This window comes from Rattus norvegicus, chromosome 2, assembly GCF_021556685.1.
Source record: "Rattus norvegicus strain SHRSP/BbbUtx chromosome 2, alternate assembly SHRSP_T2T, whole genome shotgun sequence".
NCBI lineage: Eukaryota > Metazoa > Chordata > Mammalia > Rodentia > Muridae > Rattus > Rattus norvegicus.
Genome location: NC_141535.1, coordinates 69,702,144 through 69,727,108, shown reverse-complemented (window position 1 = coordinate 69,727,108; position 24,965 = coordinate 69,702,144). Strand labels below are relative to the sequence as shown.

At 36.1% G+C, this 24,965-nt stretch overlaps 1 protein-coding gene across 1 annotated transcript in view; it reads right to left on the bottom strand.

Annotated features, from left to right (window-relative positions):
• The window catches only part of LOC120100997 (protein crumbs homolog 3-like), a 123,588-nt gene extending 102,407 nt beyond the window's left edge, over positions 1–21,181 (bottom strand). Inside the window, 1 exon segment of the mRNA XM_087640479.1 lies at positions 21,079–21,181. Within this exon segment, the coding sequence (XP_087496605.1) occupies positions 21,079–21,181 (103 nt within the window).
• Positions 21,182–24,965: the final 3,784 nt, after the last annotated feature.

The following is a 24,965-nucleotide window of genomic DNA, read 5'->3' as shown; positions in this document are numbered from 1 at the left end:
CCTACTTGATCATGGTGGATGATCATTCTTTTGTGTTCTTGGTTTCAGTTTGCGATAATTTTATTGAGTATTTTTATATTGATATTCATGAGGGAAATTGGTCTGAAGTTCTTTTAGTAGAGTCTTGTGTGAATTAGGTATAAGCATAATTGTGGCTTCAAATAATAAATTGGGTAGTGTTCCTTCTGTTTCTATTTTGTGGAATAGTTTGGACAGTATTGGTATTAGACCTTCTTTGAAGGTCTGATAGATTTCTCCAATCAATGCATTTGGTTCTGGGATTTTTTTGGGGGGGTTGGGAAAATTTTAATAACTGTTTCTATTTCTTTACTGGTTATGGAACTGTTTAGATGGTTTGTTTGATCCTAATTTAAATTTGGTGCCTGGTTTCTGCCTAGAAAAATGTCAATTTCCTTCAGATTTTCCAGTTTTTTTGAGTATAGACTTCTACAGTAGCATCTGAGAATTTTTTGAATTTCCTCAGTTTCTGTTGTTGTGTCTCTCTTTTTATTTCTGACTTTGTTAAGTTGTATACTGTCTCTGTGCCCTCTGGTTAGTCTGGCTAAGCGTTTATCTATCATGATTTTCTTAAAGAACTAAGTCCTGATTTTGTTAATTCTTTGTATTGTTCTTTTTGTTTCTACTTTGTTATTTTCAGCTCTGAGTTTGATTTTTCGCTGCAGTCTATTTCTCTTGTCTGTCTTTACATCTTTTTGTTCTAGAGCTTTTAGGTGTGCTGTCAAACAGTTAGTATATGATCTCTTCAGTTTCTTTTTGGAGGCACTCAGAGGTATGAATTTTCCTGTTGGCACTGCTATCATTGTATCCCATAAGATTAGGTATGTTGTGCCTTTATTTTCATTCAGTTCTAAAAAGTCTTTAATTTCTTTCTTTATTTCTTGCTTGACCATGTTGTCATAGAATAGAACCTTGTTCAGCTTTCATGTGTGTGGGAGCTTTCAGTTGCTTTGTTGTTTTTGAAGACCTGTCTTAGTTCATGGTGATATGATAGGATGCATGGGACTGTTTCAATCTCCTTGTATGTATTGAGGCCAGTTTTGTAACAGATTATATGGTCAATTTTTGAGAATATACAATAAGATGCTTAGAAAAAGTTATATTGTTTTAGGATGAAATGTTCTATAGATGTGTCTTAAATCCATTTGTTTAATAACTTCTGTTATGTTTACTCTATCTCTGTTAAGTTTCTGTTTCCATAATCTGTCCATTTATGAGAGTGGTGTGTTGAAGTCTACTATTATTATTGTGTGAGGTGCAATGTGTGCTTTGAGCTTTAGTATAGTTTCTTTTTAGAATGTAAGTGCCCTCGTATTAGGAGCGTAGATGTTCAGAATTGAAAGTTCACCTTGGTAGGTTTTCCTGTGATAACAATGAATATTTTCTTTAATAACTTTTGGTTCAAAGTCGATTTTATTCGATATTAGAATAGCAACTCCAGCTTGCTTCCTGGGACCATTTGCTTGGAAAAATGTTCCCAAAATTTTACTCTTATGTAGTGTCTCTCTTTGTCACAGAGGTGCATTTCCTGTATGTAGCAAAATGCCGGGTCCTGTTTTGTATCCAGTCTGTTCGTCTATGACTTTTAATTGGGGTATCAAGTCTATTGATGTTAAGAGATATTAAGGAATAGTAATTGTTTCCTGTTATTTTTGTTATTAGAGGTGGAATTATGTTTGTGTGGCAGTCTTCTTTTGAGTGTTTTGCCAAAAGATTACTTTCTTGTTTTTACTAGAGTGTAGTTTCCCTCCTTGTGTTGGAGTTTTCTATTATCCTTTGTAAGGATGGACTTGTCAAAAGATATTGTGTAAATTTGGTTTTGTCATGGAATATCTTGGCTTCTCCATCTATGTTAATTGAGTTTTGCTGGATATAGTAGCCTGGACTGGCATTTGTGTTCTCTTAGGGTCTGTATGATCTTCTAGCTTTCATAATCTCTGTTGAGAAGTCTCCTCTAATTGTGATTGATTGGTCTGCCTTCATATATTACTTGACCTTTTTCCCTTACTGCTTTTAATATTCTTTCCCTGTTTTGTAATTTGGTGTTTTGACTATTATTTGAAGGGAGGAATTTCTTTTCTGTTCCAATCTGCTTGGAGTTCTGTCGGCTTCTTGTATGTTCATGGGCATCTCTTTCTTTATGTTAGGGAAGTTTCTTATATAATTTTTTGAAGATAATTACTTGTGGGGAGCGGGTGTGGCGGCAGTCCCAAGATGGCACTCGGGACTGCAGCTAAGTCTTATGACTAGCACCTGACTTCCTCAAACACCTGAAACTAGCCACGTCCATTGTGAGAGCTGCGCAGGCACACCATGACACAAGATCAGGCCATGTGATGTGGACCTATGAACTGAGATTATGCAGTCTGGACTGAGGAGGCAGAGTTGAGGGAGGATATAAGGGAGTGTGTTCGGAGGCTGGAGGGAGAGGAGAAAAGAGAAAAAAGAGATTGCTGCTTGCATGCAGAAAGAAAGGTTCCTGAATAAACTGCTTTGAGAAGAACGTCATGGTGTCGCTCCTTTCTGTGGGATGGAGACAGAAGCGACAATTACTGGCCATTGAAGTTGGGAGTCTTCACTCTCTTTTATACCTATTATCCTTAACTTTGGACTTCTCATCCTGTCCTGGATTTCCTGGATGTTTTGTGTTAGGAGCTATTTGCTTTTGCATTTTCTTTGACTATGGTGTCATTGTTTTCTATGGTATCTTCTGCCCCGGAGATTTTCTTTTCTATCTCTTGTATTCTGTTGGTGGTGTTTTTTTCTATGACTCCTGATCACTTTCCTAGATTTTCTACCTCTAGGGTTTTCTCCCTTTGTGCTTTCTTTAATGTTTATATTTCCATTTTTAGATCCTGGATCATTTTGTTCCCTTGCTTCATCTGTTTGGTTGTGTTTTCCTGTAAATCTTTAAGGGAATTTTGTGTTTCATCTTTAAGGGCTTCTACTTGTTTACTTATGCTTTCCTGTATTACCTTAATGGAAGTATTTATGTCCTTCTTAAAGTCCTCTATCATCACCATGAAATGTGATTTTAAATCCAAATCTTGCTTTTCTGGTGTGTTGAAATATCCAGTATTTGCTGTGGTGGAAGAACTGGGTTCTAATGATGCCATCTAGTCTTTATTTCTCTTATGCTCTCCTCTTGCCAACTGGGTGTTGATGGAGCCCTACAGTGTCCTGCCCTAGGCTACACTGCAGCTCATTTGCCCTTTGCACTATTAGCTTGTCTCTTTTAGGATATTCAACGGAGAAAAATTCAGGTCCTACCTGTGGGTTGTAGGCTTAGGCAGGAGAGTTTTCCTGGCAGATTATTTCTCTATTGGCAGGTTTTGTGTATTTATCCTAGAAACTAATTGTCATATTTTCATCTTTGAAATTGATGCAACTGAGTAAGCTGCATAGACACACATCAAATCACATGATGATTTTTGTCTAAAAAAGATATTGCCATATGGTACTCAACTATGATTCGTTAGTAACAATATCTCCGGAGTCCACCCAGTTCAAATATATATCCACATAGTAAACTACCTTGAAAGCAGTAGGTTACCCTTGTGTGACACCATTATACCTTGTTTTTATTTAATGAAATGACACACTAAATAATAAATGATCAGACTTCAAATTAAGTCAGAATCCTGTAAGGGTGACTGCAGTTCTCTTAAGCCATGAACCCATACCAGTGTGGGTCTGTCTTACCCCAGTATTTGATTGACTTAAACTATGGGATGGAGATATAACATTGATATTTCATGATTTCTGCTACTAACATGGCATAGGTACTTAAGTCTGTCAACTGCATGATAATTTCCTCAGAACCATGTGAAATTATGCAGTGATAGATGCGTGACATTATTCCTGGGGACAAATGGTCAACCCAGATAGGAAGTCAAGCATAGATCTATGTAACAATTCTGTCAAATTCAAACATAATAAAGAATAAACTTAGTGTGGTTACTTAAAGGAATGTGTTTGAGGGATTAATTGCAGAAGTATAGAAAATTCAATGATGGCAGAATCACTGAATACCCACCCCATTTGTGGATAATGACACATCTATTTTTGAACCCTGGCTAAAGAATTACTTCTAAAAATATCAGCAATATAACTGTTTCCTCAGCAGAACTTAAGCTATGTATTTATGGGAAGGGTACCATTATGTATTTTGTCAATTTGAAGGACCTCTGAAACCTACAATCTGTTTACTTATTGAATTTTAAATTATGTTTCTCTGTAATTTTCCAAGTTTGTTTTAAAGGAACTCTTTGGTAGGGTAAATAACTCAACTCAGGGAAACTTCTACCCAGAAATAGAATACTAGGGGTGGGAAGACAAAAAAAAAAAAATTTCAATACCTAAGAGAAATGGGATTTGGCTTGTCTGCACCAGAACTAAGGATGTCTGTTTAAATGATTCTTCCAAAGCACTTGTCCTGGGTCAGGTAACTACTTGGTGATTACAAAAAGGGAATTTGGGAAGCCCCACACCCGCGGATCCCGGCCTGCAGCAGCTCTCTGCTCCCAGACCCCGTGGGAGAGAGACCTCACCACCTGGTCAGGTGGGCACTCCTGAGGCTGCAGAGTGGAAGAGACCACCAACACTGCCCACCCCTGCCCACATCCCTGGCCCAAGAGGAAACTGTATAAGGCCTCTGGGCTCCCGTGGGGGAGGGCACAGGAGCGGCAGGACCCCTGCTTGAGACACCGCTGGAACCTGAAGGAAACAGACCGGATAAACAGTTCTCTGCACCCAAATCCCATGGTAGGGAGAGCTAAACCTTCAGAGAGGCAGACAAGCCTGGGAAGCCAGAAGAGACTGCTCTCTGCACATACATCTCGGACACCAGAGGAAAACACCAAAGGCCATCTGGAACCCTGATGCACTGAAGCTCCCGGAAAGGGCGACGCAGATTTTCCTGGTTGCTGCCTCCACAGAGAGCCCGAGGGCAGCACCCCGCGAGCGAACTTGAGCCTCAGGACCAGAGGTAAGACCAACTTTTCTGCTGCAAGTGACCTGCCTGGTGAACTCAAGACACAGGACCACAGGAACAGCTGAAGACCTGTAGAGAGGAAAAACTACACGCCCAAAAGCAGAACACTCTGTCCCCATAACTGACTGAAAGAGAGGAAAACAGGTCTACAGCACTCCTGACGCACAGGCTTATAGGACAGTCTAGCCACTGTCAGAAATAGCAGAACAAAGTAACACTAGAGATAATCTGATGGCGAGATGCAAGCACAGGAACCCAAGCAACAGAAACCAAGACTACATGGCATCATCAGAGACCAATTCTCCCACCAAAACAAACATGGAATATGCAAATACACCAGAAAAGCAAGATCTAGTTTCAAAATCATATTTGATCATGATGCTGGAGGACTTCAAGAAAGACATGAAGAACTCCCTTAGAGAAACACAGGAAAACATTAATAAACAAGTAGAAGCCTACAGAAAGGAATCGCAAAAATCCCTGAAAGAATTCCAGGAAAACATAAATAAACAAGTAGAAGCCCATAGAGAGGAGACACAAAAATCCCTGAAAGAATTCCAGGAAAACACAATCAAACAGTTGAAGGAATTAAAAATGGAAATAGAAGCAATCAAGAGAGAACACATGGAAACAACCCTGGATATAGAGAAACAAAAGAAGAAACAAAAGCTGTAGATACAAGCTTCACCAACAGAATACAAGAGATGGAAGAGAGAATCTCAGGAGCAGAAGATTCCATATAAATCATTGACTCAACTGTCAAAGATAATGTAAAGTGGAAAAAGCTACTGGTCCAAAACATACAGGAAATCCAGGACTCAATGAGAAGATCAAACCTAAGGATAATAGGTATAGAAGAGAGTGAAGACTCCCAGCTCAAAGGACCAGTAAATATCTTCAACAAAATCATAGAAGAAAACTTCCCTAACCTAAAAAAAGAGATACCCATAGACATACAAGAAGCCTACAGAACTCCAAATAGATTGGACCAGAAAAGAAACACCTCCTGTCACATAATTGTCAAAACACCAAACGCACAAAATAAAGAAAGAATATTAAAAGCAGTAAGGGAAAAAGGTCAAGTAACATATAAAGGCAGACCTATCAGAATCACACCAGAATTCTTGCCAGAAAATATCAAGGCCAGAAGATCCTGGACTGATGTCATACAGACCCTAAGAGAACACAAATGCCAGCCCAGGTTATTGTATCCTGCAAAACTCTCAATTAACATAGATGGAGATACCAAGATATTCCATGACAAAACCAAATTTACACAATATCTTTCTACAAATCCAGCACTACAAAGGATAATAAATGGTAAAGCCCAACATAAGGAGGCAAGCTATAGCCTAGAAGTAGCAAGAAACTAATCGTCTTGGCAACAAAACAAAGAGAATGAAAGCACACAAACATAACCTCACATCCAAATATGAATATAACGGGAAGCAATAATCACTATTCCTTAATATCCCTCAACATCAATGGCCTCAATTCCCCAATAAAAAGACATAGATTAACAAACTGGATACGCAACGAGGACCCTGCACTCTGCTGCCTACAGGAAACACAACTCAGAGACAAAGACAGACATTACCTCAGAGGGAAAGGCTGGAAAACAACTTTCCAAGCAAATGGTCAGAAGAAGCAAGCTGGAGTAGCCATTCTAATATCAAATAAAATCAATTTTCAACTAAAATTCATCAAAAAAGATAAGGAAAGACACTTCATATTCATCAAAGGAAAAATCCACCAAGATGAACTCTCAAACCTAAATATCTATGCCCCAAATAGAAGGGCACCTACATACGTAAAAGAAACCTTACTAAAGCTCAAAACACACATTGCACCTCACACAATAATAGTGGGAGATTTCAACACCCCACTCTCATCAATGGACAGATCATGGAAACAGAAATTAAACAGAGATGTGGACAGACTAAGAGAAGTCATGAGCCAAATGGACTTAACGGATATTTATAGAACATTCTATCCTAAAGCAAAAGGATATACCTTCTTCTCAGCTCCTCATGGTACTTTCTCCAAAATTGACCATATAATTTGTCAAAAAACGGGCCTCAACAGGTACAGAAAGATAGAAATAATCCCATTCGTGCTATCGGACCACCACAGCCTAAAACTGGTCTTCAATAAAAATCAAGGAAGAATGCCCACATATACTTGGAAATTGAACAATGCTCTACTCAATGATAACCTGGTCAAGGAAGAAATAAAGAAAGAAATTAAAAACTTTTTAGAATTTAATGAAAATGAAGGTACAACATACCCAAACTTATGGGACACAATGAAAGCTGTGCTAAGAGGAAAATTCATAGCGCTGAGTGCCTGCAGAAAGAAACAGGAAAGAGCATATGTCAGCAGCTTGACAGCACACCTAAAAGCTCTAGAACAAAAAGAAGCAAATACACGCAGGAGGAGTAGAAGGCAGGAAATAATCAAACTCAGAGCTGAAATCAACCAAGTAGAAACAAAAAGGACCATAGAAAGAATCAACAGAACCAAAAGTTGGTTCTTTGAGAAAATCAACAAGATAGATAAACCCTTAGCCAGACTAACGTGAGGACACAGAGAGTGTGTCCAAATTAACAAAATCAGAAATGAAAAGGGAGACATAACAACAGATTCAGAGGAAATTAAAAAATCATCAGATCTTACTATAAAAACCTATATTCAACAAAACTTGAAAATCTACAGGAAATGGACAATTTCCTAGACAGATACCAGGTACCGAAGTTAAATCAGGAACAGATAAACCAGTTAAACAACCCCATAACTCCTAAGGAAATTGAAGCAGTCATTAAAGGTCTCCCAACCAAAAACAGCCCAGGTCCAGACGGGTTTAGTGCAGAATTCTATCAAACCTTCATAGAAGACCTCATACCAATATTATCCAAACTATTCCACAAAATTGAAACAGATGGATCACTACCGAATACCTTCTACGAAGCCACAATTACTCTTATACATAAACCACACAAAGACACAAGAAAGAAAGAGAACTTCAGACCAATTTCCCTTATGAATATCGACGCAAAAATACTCAATAAAATTCTGGCAAACCGAATTCAAGAGCACATCAAAACAATCATCCACCATGATCAAGTAGGCTTCATCAGAGGCATGCAGGGATGGTTTAATATACGGAAAACCATCAACGTGATCCATTATATAAACAAACTGAAAGAACAAAACCACATGATCATTTTATTAGATGCTGAGAAAGCATTTGACAAAATTCAAAACCCCTTCATGATAAAAGTCCTGGAAAGAATAGGAATTCAAGGCGCATACCTAAACATAGTAAAAGCCATATACAGCAAACCAGTTGCTAACATTAAACTAAATGGAGAGAAACTTGAAGCAATCCCACTAAAATCAGGGACTAGACAAGGCTGCCCACTCTCTCCCTACTTATTCAATATAGTTCTTGAAGTTCTCGCCAGAGCAATCAGACAACAAAAGGAGATCAAGGGGATACAGATCGGAAAAGAAGAAGTCAAAATATCACTATTGGCAGATGATATGATAGTATATTTAAGTGATCCCAAAAGTTCCACCAGAGAACTGCTAAAGCTGATAAACAACTTCAGCAAAGTGGCTGGGTATAAAATTAACTCAAATAAATCAGTTGCCTTCCTCTATACAAAAGAGAAACAAGCCGAGAAAGAAATTAGGGAAACGACACCCTTCATAATAGACCCAAATAATATAAAGTACCTCGGTGTGACTTTAACCAAGCAAGTAAAGATCTGTACAATAAGAACTTCAAGACACTGAGGAAAGAAATTGAAGAAGACCTCAGAAGATGGAAAGATCTCCCATGCTCATGGATTGGCAGGATTAATATAGTAAAAATGGCCATTTTACCAAAAGCGATCTACAGATTCAATATAATCCCCATCAAAATACCAATCCAATTCTTCAAAGAGTTAGACAGAACAATTTGCAAATTCATCTGGAATAACAAAAAACCCAGGACAGCTAAAGCTATCCTCAACAATAAAAGGACTTCAAGGGGAATCACTATCCCTGAACTCAAGCAATATTACAGAGCAATAGTGATAAAAACTGCATGGTATTGGTACAGAGACAGACAGATAGACCAATGGAATAGAATTGAAGACCCATAAATGAATTCACACACCTATGGTCACTTGATTTTTGACAAAGGAGCCAAAACCGTCCAATGGAAAAAAGATAGCATTTTCAGCAAATGGTGCTATTTCAACTGGAGGTCCACATGTAGAAGAATGCAGATTGATCCATGCTTATCACACTGTACAAAGCTTAAGTCCAAGTGGATCAAGGACCTCCACATCAAACCAGACACACTCAAACTAATAGAAGAAAAACTAGGGAAGCATCCGGAACACTTGGGCACTGGAAAAAATTTCCAGAACAAAACACCAATGGCTTACGCTCTAAGATCAAGAATCGACAAATGGGATCTCATAAAACTGCAAAGCTTCTGTAAGGCAAAGGACACTGTGGTTAGGACAAAACGGCAACCAACAGATTGGGAAAAGATCTTTACCAATCCTACAACAGATAGAGGCCTTATATCCAAAATATACAAAGAACTCAAGAAGTTAGACCGCAGGGAAACAAATAACCCTATTAAAAAATGGGGTTCAGAGCTAAACAAAGAATTCACAGCTGAGGAATGCCGAATGGCTGAGAAACACCTAAAGAAATGTTCAACATCTTTAGTCATAAGGGAAAGGCAAATCAAAACAACCCTGAGATTTCACCTCACACCAGTGACAATGGCTCAGATCAAAAACTCAGGTGACAGCAGATGCTGGCGAGGATGTGGAGAAAGAGGAACACTCCTCCATTTTTGGTGGGATTGCAGACTGGTACAACCATTCTGGAAATCAGTCTGGAGGTTCCTCAGAAAATTGGACATTGAGCTGCCTGAGGATGCAGCTATACCTATCTTGGGCATATACCCAAAAGATGCCTCAACATATAAAAGAGACACGTGCTCCACTATGTTCATCGCAGCCTTATTTATAATAGCCAGAAACTGGAAAGAACCCAGATGCCCTTCAACAGAGGAATGGATACAGAAAATGTGGTACATCTACACAATGGAATATTACTCAGCTATCAAAAACAATGAATATATGAAATTCGTAGCCAAATGGTTGGAACTGGAAACTATCATCCTGAGTGAGCTAACCCAATCACAGAAAGACATACATGGTATGCACTCATTGATAAGTGGCTATTAGGCAAATGCTTGAATTACCCTAGATCCCTACAACAAACGAAACTCAAGACGGATGTTCAAAATGTGAATGCTTCACTCCTTCTTTAAATGAGGAAAAAGAATACCCTTGGCAGGGAAGGGAGAGGCAAAGATTAAAACAGAGACTGAAGGAACACCCATTCAGAGCCTGCCCCACATGTGGCCCATAGATATACAGCCACCCAATTAGACAAGATGGACGAAGCAAAGAAATGCAGACTGACAGGAGCCGGATGTAGATCGCTCCTGAGAGACACAGCCAGAATACAGCAAATACAGAGGCGAATGCCAGCAGCAAACCACTGAACTGAGAATAGAACCCCCGTTGAAGGAATCAGAGAAAGAACTGGAAGAGCCTGAATGGGCTCGAGACCCCATATGTACAACAATGCCAAGCAACCAGAGCTTCCAGGGACTAAGCCACTACCTAAAGACTATACATGGACTGACCCTGGACTCTGACCTCATAGGTAGCAATGAATATCCTAGTAAGAGCACCAGTGGAAGGGGAAGCCCTGGGTCCTGCTAAGACTGAACCTCCAGTGAACTAGACTGTGGGGGGGAGGGCGGCAATGGAGGGAGGGTTGGGAGGGGAACACCCATAAGGAAGGGGAGGAGAGAGGGGAATGTTTGCCCGGATACCAGGAAAAGGAATAACACTTGAAATGTATATAAGAAATACTCATGTTAATAAAAAAAAAAAGCAAAAAGAATATGTTCAGGTGTTCACCGGAGTTCATTATTTCTAGATTGATCTGTTGAAAAAAAATGGAAATTATGCAAAAAAAAGTCTACGAAATACAAACTATGTGCCTGAGAAGAATTAAGAGGTAAACCAATTTCAATACCGATTATCATTTATCTCATGTTATTTAATTATTTAAAATAAAATATATAAAATTAAAATGATTAAATATAATACCAGTTGCTCAGCTCTCTAAATATTACTCTCTTCCTTCTGTTAGCTTAATAAATGTATCCTTCCTTTCAAGAATAATTATCTTTTTAATGTTTATTTAAAATATGTAAACTTTGTTTTTATATGGGTTTTGAGGGTATGGTATAAAAATATCTCTCTCAAACTCCAAGCAGAAAATAAATTAAACCAAAATATAGTAAAACAGTTTAATAATTAAAATTCTGGTATAGAAAATCTTAATTTGGAACAGTATTACATTTATTTAACTTGGATTCAACTCTTGTTTTAAAAGACTAGATTTTTTTTCTCCATCTTCATTAAATTGGGTATTTCTTATTTACATTTCAATTGTTATTCCCTTTCCAGGTTTCCAGGCCAACATCCCCCTAACCCCTCCCCCTCCCCTTCTATATGGTTGTTCTCCTCCCAATTCTCCCCACATTACTGCCCTCTTCTCAACAATCACATTCACTGGGGTTTCAGTCTTGGCAAGACCAAGGGCTTCCCCTTCCACTGGTGCTCTTACTAGGGTATTCATTGCTACCTATGCAGTTGGAGCCCAGGGTCAGTCCATGTACAGTCTTTGGGTAGTGGCTTAGTCCCTGGAAGCGCTGGTTGGTTGGCATTGTTGTTCATATGGGGTCTCAAGACCCTTCAAGCTCTTCCACTCCTTTCTCTGATTCCTTCAATGGGGGTCCCGTTCTCAGTTCAGTGGTTTGCTGCTGGCATTCGCCTATGTATTTGCCTTATTCTGGCTGTGTCTCTCAGGAGAGATCTACATCTGGTCCTTGTCAGCCTGCACTTCTTAGCTTCATCCATCTTATCTAGTTTGGTGGCTGAATATGTATGGGCCACATGTGGGGCAGGCTCTGAATGGGTGTTTCTTTAGCCTCTGTTCTAAACTTTGCCTCCCTATTCCCTCCCAAGGGCATTCTTGTTCCCCTTTTAAAGAAGGACTGAAGTATTCGCATTTTGGTCATCCTTCTTGAGTTTCATGTGTTCTGTACATCTAGGGTAATTTGAGCATTTGGGCTAATTGAAAAATTATATTTTTATTAGGCTAAAGATATAACACTAAGCTTGCAAGATGGTTTATGTTACTTTATTTTACCTAAATTAAGGAAACGACACCAGACATTTCAAATATATTAGAGAAGGAAGGATCATTCCCTAGTTATATTTGTCTCACATATATACAGACATAGATAATATATATATACATATATATATACATATACATATATATACATATACATATATATTCAGACTTACAGATTCAGGCTTTAGGCCCCAGAGAAGAGGGAGGTCTAGTGGGAAGAAGCACCCTTTTAGAGGCAAGAGACAGGAGAAATGTGATGAGGAAAGATTGACAGGCAGGGGCAATGACTGAAATGTAAATAATAATAATAATAATGATAATAATAATAATAATAATAATAATAATAATATACTAGTATAATAATAGACTTAAGAATTCCTAAGCTTATGAAAGTCTGTTCATGCCAACAAAATCTAATTTAAACATGCAACCACTTATGTTTTTCCTAATAATGCCAAGCTTTAGTTAGAGTACCCAAGTCATACAAAATTGATATTTTATAAGGGAACAGTATAAAATGATTAGAAAACTGAGGTTCTAGCTCTTTGCTGACTGTGTTTATGGGTTTTATGTTTATTTTGATACTTATTTGCTTAACTCAAAAGTCTACACTTTAAGTCTCAAATCTAGCAGGGATGAAATATTAAAATTCCAATCTTATAAATACAGTAACTTATAAACTATAAGGAATAATGAAAACATGCAAGCTAATGAAAATTTATAAAAAAAGTTATATTTCTAGGTAGCTCACATAAAATCCAAGTAATTTATTTATAGACACTAAGCCTAGATTAGCAGGGTCATAGAGCTATTCTAACTTACATCCCAGCCATATGTCCATTGATACATCCTATTTCTTGTGGCCATGTTTTGGTTCATCTCTTCTCATGGCAGCTTCTTCCTCTCTCAGTCTATTCTTTCTTCTTTTCTTGTATCCATGTGGCTGCTACCTGCAACTACCATCCCAGAAACTCAAAGATCACCCCTCTATTGTCCCCAATAGTTGGCTGTCACAAGTTTTATTTAACCAATAGCTTTAAATTGAGGAGCATGGTTTACCACTATTTTTGGAAGACCAAATCTTGGTGTACAGAACTTAGCATTTCAATACAAGCAGCACCAGACCTAATCCCCTAAAGACACTTGAGGTTCAATTGCCCAACTCTACCTTGGCAAGTTAGGTGAGTAACAATGATCCTCTGGGATACTTACACCAGAATGGTTTGCAAAAGGGTTAGGTCACATGAGGAAATTCCGTCAGAAGCATGTGACTCTGTGAGTACTAAGTCAGCTTATTAATTTCCTAGTAAAAAGTTACAAACAGGGTGCAATGGTTGTTACGAGTCAGGTTAGAGATCTGATGCCCAATAAAAGATATCTGTGAAGAACCCACAGGGGCCTACAGTGAAAGTCCAGAATTATCACTGATAAAAGATTAGAACCTTAGGTCAAAAGTGGGCTTCAATATGGTAGCACTGATGGCAAAGCCCCACTGGTATTTCTAGGCAATAGATATAGTATTTCTCAGAAGACCTTAACAACTGTCTGACCACTCTTAACCATATCAGTTAGCACTCCATTTGTTTGAAGGAGCCCTTATGCTAAACAACTGTTTCAGTTTTTGAGCATCCTTTCCATGCTATCTACCCATATAAAACCTAACAAGCATGTCTTTGTGTGCATATGGTATATAATTTTGTATATGTAATATATCTTATATATTATTTTTCTATATTATTCTCTCCACAGAGAGTAGGTCTTCAGTGATTTCTTGATGCCTCTAATTTCCAATATTACCATGACACATTATAATTTTTTTCAGCCATACTTAAGAATGAATCTCAATCTGGAGGTAAATTTTATGGGTTTAGGGCATACCTGCACATATGACATCATGTTAAACAATATGGAAATGAGTACAAGCTGAGAAAAATAAGCAAGCTTCCTGGAATTCTGGAAAGCAGGCATAAAGCCAGTTATAAAGTTGTAAACAAATATTTAGTCTTTAGATGATAAGGGGGATGTATAGGGGGAATACCTGTATGGGGGAGGAGGAGGGGAGGGAATGCGGCCTTATGGACAAAAAACCGGGAAGGGGAATAATCTTTGAAATGAAAGTAAAGAAATATATCTAATAAAAAATTTAAAAAAGAAGATGCTACACTCAAAGAATTGTTTTGTTTTGTTTTGTTTGTTTTTTTTTTTGTTGGTTTTTTTGTGTTGTTTTTTTTTTTTTTTACAATGGCATAGCCTCACCTAACAATCAAAATTGGCTCATAAAGTTAATGAATACAACCAGAATGGGAATATTTTCAGACAGACAAGTTGAAATAGTTGTTTTCTTGGAATTCACTGATACCCTGAAAACTGAAAACAGAATGGCTTCTTAAACAAGAGAGATGTAAATGTCAAAAATAAATCTTTGAAAATGCAATAAATTAAATTGAAAAGTGTAGAAGAGATCAGAAGGAAGATTGATTTAGGGAAGGAAAGAGATATTTAGCTCAAAGAGAGCATACAGTAAAACACATTCTCAGAAGTGACAAAAGAGTAAGAATTCAAATAATGAGAACCTTAAATGGGGATGGGTTGATGGGAGAGGAGGGTGGGTAGGTTGATGCGGAGCATTCTCTCAGAGGCATAAGGAAAAGGGGATAGGGTGAAGAACTCTGTAAGGTGGGTACTGGGAAGGGAGGCACCAATTGGAATACAGATAAAAAATGATAAAATAAAAAGAGTAAATACTTAAATAATGGATTTCATGAATGACCTTGAAATTTCAAAAGGGAAAGGAAGTTTTTTCAAAAAAGAATGATGTAAATGTTTTCAAATGTACAGATAGTACAAATAGCGGGTGCAAAGAGGTCATAACTATTCAAATAAATCTTCATATATGAATATATATAATATTATGTATTATATAATATATATAAATTATGCTTTTTATATTTGTGTATAAACTCTATTGTTTGAAAACAATCTCATAAACTTATAAAAGCTTCATGTACAACAATTAATGAGATCCAAATCTATATAACATTTATACAGCTATGACTTAGGATTTTCTTTCTGTGAAGAAACAATATGGCCACAGAAACTCTTATAAAGGAAAATATATAATTTTAGCTGACTTACAGTTTCAAATATTTTGTACATTATCATCAAGGCATTTAGCCTAGTGGCAGATATACCTGCAGACTTGGTGCCCAATGCATGATTTGAGCATGCAATTGTTGAAGAGAGTGGAGTGCATATATTCTTATGTGAGACTTCAAAGACTTCCTTCACATTGCCATATGTCTTCCTGCAAGGACACACCTCCTAATAGTGTCCCCTGCATTTGGCTATGGGTTCCAATTACATTCAAAGTACAATGAGCTTGAATAAACATTCCAAAAAGGTATACTTTCATTATTGAATATATTATATTTTCTTATATTCTACCAAAACCAAAAATTTTGGGACAAGATTAGACTTAGAAAAACAATTAGCTTTATTTGCACTTTCATAACATTTGCACATTAATGGATTCAGTTCTCTTCATCTGTAGCATGAAATACTAAAATGGGGCATCCCACACTATGCTGAGCACCAGCAGACCACATGGCTATTCTCTCCTTGGCAGACTTTCTGCCTGGGAGTTCCCCAAAACTCCCCACCCTGTTTCCTAAGTTCTCGTGGCCAATACTATGCCAGCCCAATGCATCCAAATTCTACTGGCTGGGGTACCCTATTCCTTTCTCTAGAACTCAATTGAGTAGCTGGCCACATGAAGGAAAACACCACACCATCATAGTTCAGAATCAACAGGTAAAGCAATTGCTGGGTGTAACAACTAACATCGTAATTGGTAAGCCATTGTAAGTTAAATCCTCTGGCAGTGGATCCCAACGGATCTGCCATCTAACTAGGGGTTATTACATCCTGTACCCCAAGCTCTTTTCCCTTCCAAAGGTCTCTCGTCCCTTTACTCTTTCTTTCTTCCCCACCCTAACATGGAAGTCCAGGCTACTCCTCACCCAGTGATGCATCCCCTGAAATCTTTATTTATTAGGAGAATGGCCTTGCCACATTCATCACCTTATATTTAGCCTTTTACTCTGTTTCTTCTTGTTCTACTGCACCATGTTTATGTGTGTGTATGAGATTGACCATTCTGTTTTATTCAAATAATTTTCACATTGAGATAGATAGATGGAGAGAGAGAACCAACCAGATTAAATCAAAAGAACAAGCTAAAACAGAACAAGAATAATAAGTAAGACCTCAGTGAACAATACACAACCTTGTGAAGTAATACTTAGATATTAATGAGGGATAGGCATCACTATGCACAGAGAGGGTGAGGCAATATTTCTCCTAAAGATCTGTCTAGCTATAACCACTAAAGCAAGTTCTTCATATTGAAAGGAAGAGATGCTAATAAGCAACACACAAGGAAATATTCAAAACTCACTTATAATAACTATTATGGAGACAAATTAGGACTGCTATAACAATATCAACATGGTACATTAAACATTGAATAAGTATATTTAGTGTGATTCATTTCATATAGCTGGAAATACCTGCTGCATTCATTTATTGCTTCTTGTATTTGAATAGATGTAGGACTATTCAGTGGCACACACATGGCCTCTTAGAACACCATTATTTGCTAACAGCTTCTTAGATGGGATGGTACTCATGATTCCCTCTTATATTTGTCATGGTTTTTAAGCTCCTATGATTTTGAGTAAATCATATGCACACAGTACTGTCTGCTGTAAGTTCACATGTGAAACAGTGTTATAATATCTTGAAAGTACTAGTTCACTAATAACACCTACATCATCTGGTCAGTATAGTTTTTCTAAAGTCTCTTCTGTAATGGTTCTTAAGTCTTTGGGTGATTAGTATGACACACAAACTCTATTGAGTTTGAACAGGAAACAGTACTTCAATCTCTGTGCTTTAAATAGTTGTGGGTCTTTATATTAATTACGATGTACTGCAAAAGGAAGCTAATCTGAGTACAAAGATAAGAACTTAAGAGTATAGTTTTTTTTTTATTTCTATTTTGCAAAATAATGATACAAAGTTTTCCCTTAGGGTCTGTGACCTAGCCAACTGGGAGTTTTTGCCTCAATTAACAGTCAAGCATACCATTTACCTTGTGAAACAGACATTAAATACATTTAGAAAACAGATACTTTCAAAGCACCCATGCTACCATCACACCAATGGGAACATCTTACCAGGGCAGCCATTTCTGTATGGTTAAAAATTCACAACTTATTAATATGGTCGATAACTTTTCTCCTCCAAAGATTTTCAGAGAACATTTTTCCATTATGAAAACTATCTAGGCACAGTAGATATTTATAAATCATAAAAGAATAAATAGTCAGTGAAGGTTATACAAAGCTATTATAAAAACAAAGATCAGGTCTGTGAGGAGAAAGTAATCATAATACATTAAACACATCTAACATGTTGTTAAATATTAATGTAAACTTAAAAATCTCAGTGTTACTCCCGAATATTACTAGGTTCTATTAATCATATCATCTTTGCATTGTACTGCCATCAGTGGAAGACAGTAAAGGGCCTGCAACCGAAAGCATAAATATATATGCAACTGCTTTTCAATAGATTTGCTTAGAGTACACATTTGAAATGAGTAGGTAGGATGCAGAAAGTGAACTATCATACATGGAAAGGTACATATATCTCTATATATCTCTAATCAAGTATATTGCCTACTCAAAAAAATTAAGCACTTAAAAGAAAAATATAAAAATACCTGAGTAAAACATCCAGAAATATTTCAAAACTACAAAATGAGGAACATTTTGAGATAAGACTCCTAAAGCGCCTGAAAATAGAGGCAAAGAGCAAAAATAATGACATGCATGAAACTTTAAATCTTTTTAATAAAACAGGAAACACTCATCAGAGTACACAGGCAACCCATAAAAATATAAATATAGATAAAACTTTTTGCAGCGTGCTGAAAATTCACTAATGTAAAGATTATTAAACTCAGTATCAACAAATAAGTAAGCTGATTAACAAAACAAGCAATATGCATAGGTATAAATATTTCATTTGAACATATATAAATACCTAATTATATTTTCAAAGCATAGGCCATTTGAATTCAGGACAATTTTTTTTAAAAATGTACAATGAAGTGCTACCTCATTGAGTACAATGTCATTTTTAAATGTGAATAGTAACAACTGTTAGTGGAGATATGAAGAAAAGTAGAGTATGTTAGAATAATTGCACACTCATTTTGGAAAACAAACTACAAAAAGTTTATCAGATAATTTAATAAAAAAAGAAAAGAAAAGAAAATGAGAGCTACCATACATTTGAGCCACTCCATTAAGGGTAATTTTCTAAAAACACTGGAACCAGTTTTTACATATATGTCCACAATTTTAATGATTAAAACTCCATCAACAGTTGTCAAAAGTAAAAATAATCTGTCTATCAACTAATAAAAATATGCCACAGTTGCACAATGCAATCCAATGATTATGAAAGTAATTAAATTATATAATTTGTATAAGCATAGATGATATTCAGTTATATTACATATAAGAATTATCTAGATAAGGAAACTGAATAATTTATGATTATACTCACTGTAGAATAAAACAATATTTGTATGAAAATTTGAAGTAGAATGTTTGATTTTACAGACTTTGTGGGGATTGAGATTGGTAAAACGTTTGTTAAGTAGGGACTGAATTATAATTGGGAATCATAATTTCTGGTATACTTGCTGCAGCAAACAATATTACAACTTAAATTTGTTAATCCTTAAATATTCATGCAAAATATTATAGCATAATAATAGGAAATATTTATGGATTATAGACTTACTGTGATTTAAATAGTATAAGATATGTGAATATATCAAGTAATATGTATATTTAGTTTTTTAATTGATAAAAATCAATCTGGAGTTTTATTATAAATTATTATTATTATTTTAAATAATAAATTCTGGAATTTCACTTTAATTTAGTACTCAATAGGACATATATATCATGTCCTGCATGGTTCCAGGAACTTCCTTAAAGTTGGAGAGCTATTGTAGTTGATAGCTGGTGGTAGAATGAGACTAGACTTTAAGGATGTGGTCCCTTCCAGACAGACCTGCTGCAGGGAAAGAGGAGAAAAATCCAGTAGTGCATGGTCACACAAATTGGATTTGATGGAATAAAATAAAAGAAGATATATGGGCACTTTGCAGAGGAGAAGGGACATGGTTCTGAAAAAATTTAGGAAGAGTATTGTGAAAAAACGACATTGTACAGAAACTCAAAGAACTGAAAAATAGTCTACATTTTTTTCATGTAACTAATCTGTTTTAAACTTTGGCTGTTATTCTAGCTCAAAATTTTTCTAAATGAAGTACTTTAAATCATAAATTATCCACGACATATGCACATATATTTACATGCACATATATACATATTCAAACAATGTATTTATGATGCCTGGTTCTGATCTGTTACTCTTCTCAATGATATACTTATTTTCCTTCTTTATTTACAAAAGAAAGCTTCATTATTTGTGTTCTTGATCTATGATAAGATGTTAATGAAATTCACATATAAAAATATATGTTTAAGATCAAAATACAATTTTTTCACAGTTGTCTGGATTGTAATTTTGAGATTATCATTTTGTGATTGATTGAGTGATAGGTTGTTTAGTCCAAGGTTGACTGAAAATGCTTTTTTTTTCAAGTAATATCCTCTATTGCAACTTAGATAAATATATTTGAGCAACGCCCTCAAGTCTCTTCAGTGGCTATTTTCTCTTTTACAGTTATACCTTGTGCAATGTAGGCCAAGGGAAGAACTGTGTAAAAATTTAGAAAGTTGAGTTTTATTCCAAGCATGTTACAGACAAATTTAATTCACTGAGTTATAATAATCCATGCCACTGGGAAAATACCAATAATAAAAATAGCATATTAGATTTAGGTATTATACATTAGCATTGCATAGTTTAAAATAGAATTAATAGTAATAATAATTAAAATTTTACAAATTAAACACTTAACAATATTGAATAAGGTACTTTTTAAGTGTTTAAAATGTTATATGTAGTCTTTGAATGCATTTTATAAAGGCACATGTTTCTCCATAAGACATGAAAACAAATACAATATTATCTACTTAAGTTTAATTTTCACATATTAAAGAGAAGACCATGGGAGAGGCCTCTGAGGGGAGCCTGGGAGGAGGGAGCAGTGATCCAGATGTAAAGTGAATAAATAAATTAATGAAAAAATAAAATTACTTTTCAGATATGGTTCCAACTTGGTTTGATTTAATTTGTTTTCCTCTACTTAGTGACAAGAAGAATTTTGTCACGTGTTTATCTGAGCTTTTGCATTAGTGAAGCTTTTGTGCAAAGGTCAATAGTGGCAAAATTTTATCATGTCTTCCCTGAATTTCTTCCTGTCATCTTCACTGGAATACCTATGTTTGCCAGGTACAGGCTGATGTGGAGATACAGACACAGACATTCAGCAATGGTTGCTATGATAGTTGATCTTGTGTGTCACATTGGCTGGGTTAAGACATGCTCAGATATGGACTAGACCACTATTTTTGGATTATATCTAGTTGTGTGCTTCTTTCTAGGAGGTACTACCACTTAATATGGTAACTTGAGTGACAAAAAATTCACCCCACATAATGGAATCAAGCGCCATTCAATGTATATAGGTTTCAGTGTTTCAGGAGTGCAAAGAGAAGACTTACTCTTTTCCTCTTCATTTCTGCTGTGGCGCATGTCATAAGCCATAGTTCCTGATTCACAGTCACTCACTGCTATTTTGCCCCAGCAACACTGAACTAACTCCATTCTTAGGCCCAATGTCTCAGCTTCAGTGTTATGCCATGGAAAGTTGTGTCTTTCAAAACTTTGATTCAGACTGAATTATGTCAGCCTCCCGCACCACCACCCCCTGATCTCCACTTGCCAAATATAAAGGGAGAAGTAGGGATTTTCTTCTTTGCATTCAACAAGTTAGCTTTATTTCTTTGAGAATAATACATGTTTTTAAAATCCATGAATGACAATAGAGACAAATCTTATAAGGATGAGCATTTCTGATTTGATATAGGAGTTTCTTCACTTAGCTAATTCGATTCTACACCAGTGAGTATTTCTTATGTTATAAAGAGTGATGACAGTTCATGGCATGATTTCGCAATGTAGATATTGAAATATATCTTAATTTTATAGAGATAGATTACAGAAAGACACCAAAGGCATAAGAAGGGAAGGGGATTTATGGAGTTTCAAAGGGGCTAGGAAAGTCGAACCTTGGAAACTGAAGGAGGTACAAACTTTGCATGAGATAATTAACTACTTGGAAGGACGGAAGAAACCAGGGAAGCTTCTGCTCACAGTGTCACATCGTAGTGTCATAGATGGACAAGAGTAATTTGTGAATTTAAGGCAATCCTCTACTACATATCTAGCTGGAGCCACGGGTATCCCCTATGTTCTCTTTGTTTGGTGGCTTAGTTCCTTCGAGCATTGGGGGTTAGTCTGTTTAGTTCACATTGTTGCTCTTTTTATGAGGTCACAAACCCCCTTTAGCTCCTACAGTCCTTGTCCTAACTTCCCTACTGAGGCCCCTGCACTCAGTTCAATGTGGGCTGTTTATATCTGCATCAATATTGTTTCAGCTTTATCAAGCCTCTCAGGGGACAGCTATACCAGGCCTCTGTCAGTAAGCACTTCTTGACATCAGCAATAATGCCTGGGATTGGTGTCAGCAGATGGGATGGATCCCTAGGTTGAGCAGTATCTGGATGGCCTTATTTGAGGGTGTATATAAAGAAGAGTATTAGGTTGTCATGTGGGTCAGTACACTAAGTAACAGCTCAGGTCTTAATAGAGTGATGGGAGAAAAGAGGAATGCTCACATGCATACCTGTGCATATACGTACTTTCCGCTCTGTCCCTAGAGTTTCAGATCTTATAGACTTCATACTTTGAATGCAGACATATATAAGTGGTCCTCCTACTGGATTTCAAGCTAGTGCTCTCATGTTATTCATGGAGGATTTGTTTTACTCACTTACTACAAGATTTATTGAGCTTTGGAAAACATGCTCAGTTTGTCTGACTCTACTCTTCAAGAAGCCCTTTAGGACTACTCAATCTCTAATTCAATCACATAAATAAATGGAATAAATTTTCCCTTAAAATTACATATGTTATCATTTTATTTTGTTGCTCTTTGGTGTCACACATCCACTTCTGTATCAACCTCTGGAGAATCATTAACCATGATATATATATATATATATATATATATATATATATGTATATATATATAAATTATATATATATAAATTATATATATAAATTATATATATTATATAGAAATATAATTTTGTTTTATAGTATAGATATGGTATAGTATAGTATAGATATGTTCTATAGTATAGTATAGTCACAGTATGGATATAGAGATCTTTAGGGAAAAACAATCAAACTGAACATAAAAATACAAAACCTTTGAACTAGAGTTTGGCAACTTGAACTTACGGCCAAGCATTCGATTTCTCAATCTGTCATTATGTTTTCCAGTAATTGGCTGTAGTTCCTGCTGTTTGCTCTAGCACGCAGAGGAGGTTGATTATTAATCCACTCAAAAATTTTTAAAATCCTCTTACAAATTTATTTTTCAAAGTATTGGTAAAATCAATTCCTTCTGCAGTGTCCCAGGATAGATAAATTCCCCTTAAATAACAAACACACTTAAACATTCTAATTTCTAAGCTTTTGAATCCCATGTCTTTGCCACGAAGTTGGGGAGTCTGGGAGTTTCAAATTGACTAGTTATATGCACACACAGTCTATGAATGCACAATGTTAAAGCCTACTCTGAATATCTGTTTCCCACAATAAATCCAAATCTTCTGTGCAGTGAACCAGGGTTAAACTAAGTTTGATCCAACTTTGTGTTCTAAACCTTCATTATGTTTCTACAATAGTCCCCTGATTTATGTATAGGTGTGGAAAGCCAAATATATTTTTTTGCCAAATAGTACCACTTCTCATGAATTACATTGTTTTTAATTGTGAATTTAACCCTAGACTTTATTCATGCGATACATACAACAAATCAGTTTTCCTCTTGCACACAGTAACTTTCATAACTTTAGCTTAATTGTAACTTTAGAAGACAAGAAGACGAGATCAGGCACGTTCAGGGTGGGAATAACTTTGGAAATGTAAATAAATGAAATAACCAATAAAAATATTTCTGATGATTTTAGGTTGATGCAAAATACCTGGGGATTTTCCATTGTTGAAAATGGATGGTTGATGTTAGAATGCATTTTTAATAAATTTGTTATGCATGACATTTTTTTAAAAAGCAAGTTTTACCCATTTTCATATATCTCTGAGGCCAGTCAAGTTGATAGCTTATGTTATATTCATCTTAATCTCATTACATGGCCATTGCCTTCCTTCACTGTCTTATTATATTTGTAAAACGTTGAAATACCTAAGCTATCATACTCTCTCTGCCTCTCTAGATTGTAGTATTTGTTGCTAGAATACATGAAGAGAGTCTATTCGGGGCATTGACACCATGTTTCAGCATGTCTCATCTTGAATTAGAATCCTACCTCCTATTTTTCATAAGCTTCCCATTCTCTTATATTCTATTTTTTAAAAAAAATACATTTGCACTAGGAAAAAAATGTTTGTGTAAAGAGTACCTGCTTTTCTCCAAATAACTAAAATATTTAAGTAGAAAGTCCCTATAGGCCAAGTCTCCTCACAGCAAACTGATTTGTGAAATTTAGAGGATAGGCCTTTTAACTGTCCTTTGATTTAGTGCCCGAAGTGATCTCCATCTTTGTTCCCTGAAGTGTTGTGAGTCTGTTTTGTCTTGCTTCAGTGGCTCCATCTGTGGTGTGGCTTATGTCCTTTCTCTGGATAGCACAGAGTATAAAATTTGCCAAATTATATAGGGCTAATAATCATCATTGCCTAGAGAATGAAAGATATGAATTAATCTTGTTTGTTATACTTTGTTTGGATCTTATTTAATATCTCATATTCGTCATTTCCTTTCTTGTTCTACCATTTTGATTGTCCATTACATGGTTACTTCTGCTTTAACTAAGCAAACTCATGTATAACTTGTATGTGCCTCAAAATAGATGGAGCCTTTGCTTCACATATGTGTGAGACATGAGGCATTCTGGACTTTGGGAGACTGAATAGATGAAAGAACTTAAGACAATTAGCATTCTTTAATGAAATACATTTCACTTTTTATATGCACAGGATGTTTATTGGAAGGTAGGGGATAGAAACTGTGTGGCTCAAATTTAGTCTAAGTAATTTTATAGTGTAGAAATTTAGTGCTATAGTTCATACTTTGCTTAGATCTCAGGATGAAATATTAGAAAAGTATTAGGCTTAAAAAAATTAGGACAGCAAGGCACTAATGTACCGCAATTGCCTTTATAAACCACAGGAGATACACCTAAGGTGGAATGGATAATTTTTCTCTTATTGGGATATCTTTTAGCATATTATGACATATCAGATAGACTCTCAAGATTTACCAGAAAGTTCTTGGTGGTATTTTCTTGGATTTGTATATTTC